This window comes from Lynx canadensis, chromosome B1, assembly GCF_007474595.2.
Source record: "Lynx canadensis isolate LIC74 chromosome B1, mLynCan4.pri.v2, whole genome shotgun sequence".
NCBI lineage: Eukaryota > Metazoa > Chordata > Mammalia > Carnivora > Felidae > Lynx > Lynx canadensis.
Window position 1 is genome coordinate 150,812,447 of NC_044306.2, and position 10,656 is coordinate 150,823,102.

Below are 10,656 nucleotides of genomic sequence, written 5' to 3' on the forward strand. Positions count from 1 at the left end.
ATAATCTCATGGCTCATGGGATCTCTCCATGCTGTGAGCATGGAGCCTGCTTGGGATTCTCTCCCTCCCTCTGTCTGAACCTCTTGCACTCATGCTTGCTTGCTCTCTCTCAAAATAAATAAATAATAAAAACCCTTACAAGTTACTACAAAACTTTATTTTTCTGGTGTTATGATTAGGTGACCTTCAGATGGCGGTGCTTTCATTTGAAAAAGATGATGATCACAATGGACACATAGATTTCATCACAGCTGCATCAAATCTTCGTGCCAAAATGTATAACATTGAACCAGCTGACCGTTTCAAAACAAAGCGCATAGCTGGTAAAATTATACCTGCTATAGCAACATCCACTGCTGCCGTTTCTGGCCTGGTGAGTTTATTCTTTGAATGGAAATGCTTCTTTTTCATTGCCTCTTAACCTGTCTTCTCCATTATACCACCCTAGCCAGTCACTCAGATCTTAGAGAAGAAGGGATATATATTGATCTTATAATTTTAAATTTCAAGATATTTCTAAAAATACATTAGACCACAGTTTGAAGGTTAACAGATATACAAACATTTTAACATAAAAGTTAACCTTTTTCAGGGCACCTAGGTGGCTCAGTCGGTTAAACATCCAACTTCAGCTCAGGTCATGATCTCACAGTTCATGAGATCAAGCCCCGTGTCAGGCTCTGTGCTGACAGTGTGGAGCCTGGGGCCTGCTTTGGATTCTGTGTCTCCCTCCCTTCCTCTCTCTCTCTGTCTCTCTCTCTCTCTCTCTGCCTCTCCCCTGCTTGCGCTCTCTGTCTCAAAAATAACATTAAAAAAATTACCTTTTGTCAAAACAATATAATTTTTCTTACAATAATCCTTTTAGTCATTCTTGTATCCTCCATATGAAACAGGTACTCTTTTTCTTGAATAAAATGAACTGCTTTAATGGTTGCTCTTTGATTATATTGGAGTTCAGTTCTTTGCCTTAAAAAAAACGCAATTCCTGTTATTCAGATTTCTTAAAATTTAATCTTTCCTTAATAATTCAGAATCTTTAGGGTGGCCCTAGTCATTATGCTGTACTACAGTGTTATACTTAGAAGCTACATAATTATCTGCCCCTTTATTAAATGACTTTAGACTAGTGTATTTCTTGAGTTTGAGTGTCTTCCATGATAGGAATATTACATGATCAAGTGAATTTTTTAATGATTTTGTTCACCATGTATAGAACAGTTGAAATTTTGAAAGTATAAGAATAAAAGTAGACAGATTTATAAGAAGTTTGCTATTTCAGTCCAGTAGCTGCTTTTACTCGTTACAGAAAAATGCTTGAGAGGAATATTGGAAAATTAAATAAATACATTTGAAGTCATAAAGTTTTAGGCTCTTTATATAATCAGATCACTTTCTTTTATCTAGGTTGCATTGGAGATGATCAAAGTAGCTGGTGACTATCCGTTTGAAGCTTACAAAAATTGTTTCCTTAACTTAGCCATTCCAATTATAGTGTTTACAGAGACATCTGAAGTAAGAAGAACTGAAATCAGGTATGCTTGAAGGTCTATTTCTCTTGCATAATTAGAATGAAATAAAATTTTTACCTTCTAAAATGAAAAAGTCGTAGTTTTTCCTCCCTTTTCTTCTATATATTTAAATCCTTGCCATCACCTCAGGATTAGATCAGTAGGGTGCCTGGTTGGCTCAGTCAGTTAAGTGTCCAACTCTTGATTTTGGCTCAGGGCATGTTGTGAGATTAAGCCCCAAGTGAACCCTGCTTAAGATTCTCTCTCCCTCTTCCTCTGCCCCTCTCCCACCCATGCTCTCTGTCTCTCTCTCTTTAAAAACAAAATCAAAAAAGTCAAAATGTCATCTTCATAAAGCATTTGTTTTTTTTTCAATTGAGACATAAATTGGCATGCATTAGATTAGTTCCAAGTGTGCAACACAGTGATTTGACACCTGTATGTATTAAGAAATGACCACAGGCGCACCTGGGTGGCTCAGTGAGTTGAGCATCTGACTCTTGATTTTATCTCAGTTCATGATCCCAGGGTCATGGGATAGAGCTCCACCTTGGGCTCTCGCTGAGCATAGAGCCTGCCTAAGATATGCCTTCTCCCTCTCTCTCTTCTTCTCCCTCTCCCTCTCTCCCTCCCTCTCTCTCCCTCTCTCCCTCCCTCTCTCCCCCTCCCTCCCTCTCTCTCCCCTCCCTCCCTCTCTCTCCCCTCCCTCCCTCTCTCTCCCCTCCCTCCCTCTCTCTCCCCCCTCCCTCCTTCTTTCTCCTCTCCTTCCTCTCTCCCCCTCTCCCCCACCACTCACGCGCTCTCTCTAAAATAAAATAATAATAAATAAATAAACCACAACAAGTTTAGTCAACATCATCACCATATGTATTTAGCAAATTTGTTTTCCTTGTGATACAGTCTTTTAAGATCTACTTTTAGCAACTTTCAACTAGACAGTATAGTTAACTGTAAGCACTATGCTGTACATTACATACCTATGACTAACTCATCTTAAAGCTGGAAGCTTGTACCTTTGGACTCCCTTTGCCCATTTTGCTCATCCCCCACCTCCAGTGACTACCAATCTGTTGTCTATCTATGAGCTCAGTTTGGGTTTTGTTTTGTTTTTCTTTTAAGGTTCCACATATAAGTAAGATCATACAGGTATTTGTCTTTCTCTGTCTGACTTATTCACTTACCATAATGTCCTCAAGATCTATCCATGTTGTTGCAAATGACACAATTTTTTTTTTTTTATGGCTGAATTCTATTCCTGTGTGTGTGTCACATTTTCTTTATCCATTCACCCATTGATGGACTTAGGTTGTTTCTATATCTCAGCTGTTATGAATATTGTTTTAGTGAACATGGAGGTGCTGATAAGTTTTGGAGTTGTTTTCATTTTTTTTTTGTATAAAAACCCAGAAGTTTGAATTTCTGGATCATATGGTAGTTCTATTTTTAATATTTTGAGGAACTTTCATACTGTTCTCCAGAGTGGCTGCACAAGTTTACATTCCCACCAACAGGGCACAAGGGTTTCTTTTTCTCCTGTCAACACTTGTTATTTCTTAACTCTTTGATACTAGCCTTCCTAGCAGGTGTGAAATAATACCTCATTATGGGTTTTTTTGATTTGCAGTTCACTGATACTTAGTGGTGTTGAGCACCTTTTCATGTACCTATTGGCCATCTGTATGTCTTTTTTGGGAAAGTGTCTATTCAGATCGTCTACCCATTTTTTTATCAGATAGTTTGGTTTTTTGCTATTGAGTTGTATGGTTCTTTATGTATTTTGGATATTCACCCCTTATCAGATACATCATTTGCAAATATTTGTTTTCATTTTGTTGGTGGTTTTCTTTGCTGTGCAGAAGATTTTTAGTTTGATGTAGTCCCATTTCTCTGCTTTTGCTTTTGTAATAAAATCCAAAATACTATCACCAAGACTGATGCAAGAAGCTAACTACTATGTTTTTTTCGAGTTTTATGGTTGCAGGTCTTACGTTCGGGTATTTAATCCATTTTGAGTTAATGGGGGTCAGACTTACAATCCTGAGATCAAGAGTCACATCTTTTACCACACTGAGTCAGCCAGTCATCCTTGAGTTAACTTTTGTGTGTTGTAAGATAGTGGTCCAATTTTATTCTTTTGCTTTATGCAAAGCATCTATGACTAAACTAGCCATAGAACTCTCACAACATTTAATCTACCACATTATTTAGCATTGTACTTTCTTATTGTTTCATCTATGTTTTCCTAATTCAGGTGAGTTAGAAGCCACTGTGGTGTCTGAATAATATGTCATGAGATTTAGTATCTAGTTCTAAAAACTATGTGACAGAGCAGAACAATTCCCCTGGACCTCCATTTTTCACTTTCAGATTAACAACAACCAAAAATTTGAAAAATCTATCTCGGCAAGAATGTGAAAGCCCTCTCCTCATATATTACCGATGAGAGTATAAAATAGTGTAATCCATAGTAAGGGAAATGTGCTATATGTCATTTACAGATACGTTTGCACTCATCTCAAATAGTACATTTATAAGATATTTATTCTGGTCTTGTTTATCATAGCCAAAGATTGAAACAGTGATAGACTAGAACATCCACACAGGAAACCCATGCAGCCATTTAGAGAGAGAGAGAATGGTTTCACTAAGACACATAGATTCATTATGAGACACTGGAAGGATCAACAAGGTACTGATAACAGTGGTTACCTTGAGGGCGCCTGGGTGACTCAGTTAAGCATCTGACTGTTGATTTCAGCTCAGGTCATGATCTGGCAACTCGTGAGTTCAAGCCCCTCATCAGGCTCTGCACTGACAGTGTGGAGCCTGCTTGGGATTCTCTCTTCCCCTGTCTCTGCCCTTCCTCTCCCCACCCCCTTAAAATAAATAAATAAACTTAAAAAAAAAAAGCGGTTACCTTGTGTGGTGTCTTGGGGCGATAAGTTGTATTTTTCTTTTTCCCCTATATCATTATGTAGCTAAATCACAAATAATGGACTTCTGGGTTTTTTTATTATTACTAAAGGGAAAAAAATTAAGATGTTTTGTTTTTAATATTTTTCTACAACAGAAATGGAATATCATTTACAATTTGGGACAGATGGACTGTACATGGAAAAGAAGACTTCACCCTCTTGGATTTCATAAATGCAGTCAAAGTGAGACACTTATTTACTTAGTTCATTAGTTGGAGGTTTTCATGAATAATATTTAGCAGAAGTTTGTTTGCTGTCCTTTTACTGATTGTAAAACATCGTCACCCAGCATTTTATATTTGGACATAGCTCTTATTGTTTCTCTTTTGGGTATTCTTCACATTTAGGAGAAGTACGGAATTGAACCAACGATGGTGGTGCAGGGAGTCAAAATGCTTTATGTCCCTGTAATGCCTGGTCATGCAAAAAGATTGAAGTTAACGTAAGTAATGACCATTATACCAGAAGATTCACAACAATTAAAACATAAGGTGGATGCCCACTGGAAAATCAAATATAGAGATTATCAAAGTTGAGAAAAAAGTATGTGATTTACTCCTGTGTAATGGCTGTAATAAAGATAGCAAATGTACCAAACTCAACAGGCTACCTCTCAAGAGAGATTCATAGGATTCACATATCCTTGTGAATTTTTTGTAGTTCAGATTCAGTTTATAAGTTAATAAGCTTAGAAACACGATTTGGTTAATACACCACATAAAAGTAGAAACACATAATGACCAGGCTTATGAGACTGAAGTATAAAACAAAAATGCCAAATTGTTACTTTCATTCACTCAACAGATTTTTTTGAAGAGTGCCTGCTATGTGCCAGATATTTTGTGGGCAGTAGGGATACAGCAGTGAGCAAAGTGAAGTCCATGCCCTAATTGAGTTTGCATAACCAAGTATGCAAACCTCTTGATAAGTATATCAGATGGTGATAAGCACTGTGAAGAAAATAAAGCAGAATAAGGAGTGTTAAGTTGCTGTGGTATGTTGAGTAGTTCATGTATTCCCTCTGCCTGTCACATTCTCACCAGATACGGCGGCATTTGAGCAGAGACCTAAAGGAACAGAGGGAACAAAAAAGGCCAGTCTCAGCAATGGTCTGCAAGGCCCTGCTTCTCAATTACCACTCTAAGTTTTATTCCTACTTGTCTCACTTGCTCACAATATTCCAGTTGTGCTAGCTTCCAGCTATTTTTTTGAATAGTCCAGTCATGCTCCTGCATGGGACTTTTGCTCTAATTATTCCAAAGAGGCCTCCCTGAACCCTATTTAAATATGTTTATGCTTCTCTGTCTCCTACCCACTAGAATGTAACCTTCACAGATGCAGGACTCTATAATTGATCTGGTCGTGGATGTATCTCAAGGACCTACAACAATGCCTGGCAGCAATAAATATTTGTCATTCATTTTGTAATATATTCAAATATCAAACAATTGTGTTGTATACCTGGAACTAATGCAATGTTATATGAATTATACCGTAATTAAAAATGTTTGGTTTTTTAATAAAAATTAGCATAAAAATATTTGTCATATGAATAAATGAATCTGCATGATAGGTGCTTTAACCTATATGCAGTTTTAATTATAATCACCAATTAATGAGATTAATCACTTTTTAGTTATTATAATCCAGGCTTAATGATCTGTACTTTAAGAAACAAAATCACTATTACATAGAGAAAGGTTATTTTGCCTTATATTATTTTGTCATTAGAATCCCTGAGTATCTCTTGGATATGTGAATAATAGAATTTACTGTGTGCTGCCTAGATGAGAGTAGAATGTGTGGAATTTAAAATTTGCTGCAAATAATTCACAATAAGTGCTTTATAGAGTTGGCCAGTATTCGCCATCTCCAGCATGATAAACTTTGTGAATGTTATTTTTCATTTTATTACAGTTTTCATTTAGCAGATAAGTACTAAGTACCTATCAAGTGGCTAGATAAGCTTGGCTTTGGAAAGATCTGGGTTCACATCCATCCCCAGCTACTTACTTGTTTTGTCACATTGAGGAGCTTACTGAACTTTTTTGAAACTTAGTTCTTGATCCATAAATGGAAATGATTGTGCCGATAGCTATTAAACATTGAAATAATAGTAAAGACTAGCAATGTAATAGCAACCAAGAACTATTCCATAAATGTTACTCCTGTTAATATTTTGTCATTATACCTCTTTATCAAGTAGCCTGTACCCTCAGGGAATTCCCATTCTACTGTGAGAAAATGACATGTTAATCATTAAAATGTAATTGAATAATCAGTATAATAAAGATTTTTACAGAATACTGTAGGCACTACTTAAAACTCCACCTTAGGCTAGATTTCATTTGAACTACCTTTGAAAAAGGATATCAGGCAAAAGTGATAGCTTTTGCAAAAGCATGCAGCTAATAAAAAGTATGTATGATCTATTTGGGAAATCAGTATTCTGGATTGACTCAAGGATGAGATGGTAAGAATGAGAAGGTATAAATGGGACAAAATACCTTTGTAAAATGGAAAGAACTATTATTGAGGATTAAATAGATTACATAGTTGAGAGTTTAGCGTGAGATAGATACATGGTATAAGTATATTATTAAGCAAGAGAGTAAAATCAAATTTACGTTTTAAGAGGATTCTGGCAACAGCGGAGATTGGAGGTAGGAGACAGCTGGCTCGAAGCTAATCCAGTAATCTGAGGATATATAGATGATGATTTGATTTAAGACGGTATCAGTGACAATAGCAATAAAAAAGTTTTTTTAGTGAATGGGATATACATGGGATATAAGACAAAGGTAAAACTTAAGAATGTCTTTCGCTGTGATTAGCTTATATTTGAAGATTTAAATCTAGTTTGCTTTTTACTTTTCACATAGAAATGCTTGAGAAGAATTTTTGATGCCTCCACACTCTATAAGGGAGTATGAGGATAATTCATTTTTCTTAATGTTTATTTATTTTTGAGAGAGGGAGAGAGGGAGACAGAGTGTGAGCAGGGGAGGGCTAGAAAGAGAGGGAGACACAGAATCTGAAGCAGGCTCCAGGCTCTGAGCTGTTAGCACAGAGCCCGATGCGGGGCTCAAACTTGGAAACAGTGAGATCATGACCCGAGCCGAAGTCGGATGCTTAACCGACTGAGCCACCCAGGCGCCAGAGGATAATTCATTTTTAAAAACATTGTTTACATTTTGGTTTTGTGTGTGGGGTTTTTTGTTTGTTTTGTCTTGTAACAAATGGTACCTATTCTTTATCAGTACTAGCAGTGTTCCAAATTGATTCACTGTTAGGTAGATGAATATCTTGAGTTTAGTGCTTATAGTAAAGAAAAATTATAATATATGAAAGCAGATGAATTCTTAGATTTAAAAATAAATGTAAAGTCTAGACATAAGTCCAGATTCTCTGGGCAACATTAAACAGCAAATCACTCTTCATTTTATAGAATTTACTAAATCATTTGTCCTTGATTATTTTTCTTAGAATGCATAAACTTGTGAAACCTTCTACTGAAAAGAAATATGTAGATCTTACTGTGTCATTTGCTCCAGACACTGATGGAGATGAAGATTTGCCTGGACCTCCAGTGAGATACTACTTTAGTCATGACACTGATTAACAGAAGTTCTCTTAAATTTACTCCAGGACTACTTGATTTTGAAAAGATTGCACTTAATTCAGGAATGAAAATATTAACTCATAGTATTATGGATTTCTCTTTGATGAAGCCTTAATTTAAGGGAAACGTCGTAGAAAACTACAGTGAAGAATTGTAAAGCATTTTGGAATATAATATATACTTGTCTAGTGCTTCATATGTGGATATGATCACAAGCAATTTTGAACTGGACTGCTATTTTATAATGCTTACAAAAAATTAGTGTGTTAACCTCTGGATGAGAAGAAGAAAAAAATGTATGTATACATCACCAGAAGAGATAAAAGATCAAGAAGTTGAAAGTAACAAATGCAAATATCCAAGAAGTTTAATCTTATTTTATGAGTTTCTTTTTGTGCACTATTTGAGGCCCAGTTTTTCCATACAAATAGTGTTTGGCACCCTGCACCTCTCATAATTAGGCTTTGAGTTTAACACCAGTGGGAAGAGGAGAGATTGTAGCAGTGGATGAAGAGTAGACATTTTAAATTGTACAGGTACAGTTTACTGTCCTGAACCTCTGCTAATTTAACCAGAGTTTGTTAATATCACTGTCTCGCAAAAATCAGGATCTTTGTTGATAACATCAGTGTTGTAACCCATGAGCAGTAGGTCGGATGACAAATGTTAACTTGGATTAAATGTGAACAGATAAATGCAGCTAATCCTTTGATTCTTCAGTATGCCTTCTAATGTGGCTATTTTATTTATTTGGAACTCTAAACCTGACTGTCATAGTATAGAAGACTAAAAGGTCTTGTAAAGGGAGTATCCTTAGAAGTAGATGAAAACTAGAAATTAAAAAAAAAAAATCATTACTAGTTGAGTCTTGATTTTTTTTTTCTTCCAACAACCTAATGGACAGAAAAAAAATATTTTATTTTAAAGGGAAACATATTTTATTCTGCATTCCCAGAAAGGGCATTGACAAAGATAAAAATTTATTTTTTTAGGTCTTTGTTGATAGAATCTTTCTGTTTTCTGATAGGAGATATTGCAGATAATCATTATAAATTCTTTCATTAAAATGACATAAAATGTACTCTCGCTGTAAACTTGGTAAAAACAGCAAGTGTTTTTTTTATTTCTAAAGCTATCATGCATTCTAAAGCAGTTGGCATTTTATAACCACAGGAAGTCATTTCCCTCTAGCTGCTTCTCTTCTGATCTCCTGTTCAGACCATTAATAAGTACTTTGATAAACTAAAGACTAGATTCACATCAGTATTACTCCTCTCTGGTATCTTTTTATACTCTCTACTTAACTTTCCTTTTATTTCATTTATAAATAGTTGAAATTACTTTGTCAACCACCTGTATTGCTTTATTCTTTTGTAAAAGTATCCAGTTGGGAAAACATATTTGGGAGTGGAGGGTAAGTTTGTATGAATAAAAGTATATTCTGCATTGGAGGCAAGGATAAGTGGACAGGTTGAGTTTAAAGGAAATGGATACCTTTGAAATAAGTAATTTTTGTTCAAGTATAATGTTTAAAATTAATTTCTTAAAGTTGAATTCAGGAACATCAGAGCTCTATGGCTTGGAATTCTTGAGGCTAGCAATAATAAAAGGACTTTTCTGTAAGAAGCCTCTTCCCCACTTTCAATTTCCTTTGTATGATGGATATGCTTATATTTTATCTAAATCTCCACATCTCTTCAGAAGTAAATTTAGAACCATACTATCAGCTTTTATTTATAGTAATTAGTGCTTTAATAGATACAAACAAAACCAACAGGATTAAGTTCATTTTATGATTAAACCTGAAATCATTTCATCATTTTTCCCCCTGTAGGTAATGGTTATTGCCATTAATTTCTATTTAGTTCTAAGCGGGAAAGCCATGGTGAAGTTAATGACAGGGTTTTGTTGTTTTTTTTTTTTTTTCTATTATCTGTTTTATCTCTGTACCATGAGATCACTTTGGGTGGTTAAAATACCAGGTGCAAAAATTATTTGATTTTGTATGATACCGAGTCATTTTTTACTTATTAAAAATAAATTAAGATATTTGACAGTATCTTTGTAAATCTTGTTCCATGGTTGACTCCAGAGATTCCAGTTTTGCTATTCGTTTTATGAGTGGTGTTACTTTGGTGTTTTCTAATTTTCAAGTTTTGCAATCATGGAGATACAACAGTCACTGGGTATAGAGGAACATTACCTCAAAGTGCTTTTGGATTCTGGAAATTCTGTTAAAACAATTGGGGGAAAATAATAACCATGTAAAACCTAGAAGATCTGGTTAAATCTCACACTATTGGTTGCAGTTGTCTAAAGTATAGTCCTTTTTAAAATTTTTTTTTTAATGTTTATTTCTTGAGAGAGAGAGAGAGAGAGTGAGCGGGGTAGGGTCAGAGAGAGTGGGAGACACAGAATCCAAAGCAGGCTCCAGGCTCTGAGCTGTCAGCACAGAGCCGGACATGGGGCTCGAACTCACAAACTGTGAGATCATGAAATGAGCTGCAGTCGGCTGCTCAACCGACTCAACCACCCAGGTGCCCCAAAGTAT

At 35.6% G+C, this 10,656-nt stretch overlaps 1 protein-coding gene across 2 annotated transcripts in view; it reads left to right on the forward strand.

Moving 5' to 3' along the window:
• The window catches only part of UBA6 (ubiquitin like modifier activating enzyme 6), an 88,702-nt gene extending 79,490 nt beyond the window's left edge, over positions 1–9,212 (forward strand). For both annotated transcript variants that reach the window (XM_030313763.2, XM_030313765.1), the window contains 5 exons: positions 180–373; positions 1,405–1,532; positions 4,579–4,666; positions 4,831–4,925; positions 7,970–9,212. In XM_030313763.2, the coding sequence (XP_030169623.1) occupies positions 180–373; positions 1,405–1,532; positions 4,579–4,666; positions 4,831–4,925; positions 7,970–8,105 (641 nt within the window). In that variant the 3' untranslated portion in view covers positions 8,106–9,212. The remainder of the gene's footprint in view (positions 1–179; positions 374–1,404; positions 1,533–4,578; positions 4,667–4,830; positions 4,926–7,969) is intronic.
• The last annotated feature ends 1,444 nt before the right edge of the window (positions 9,213–10,656 follow it).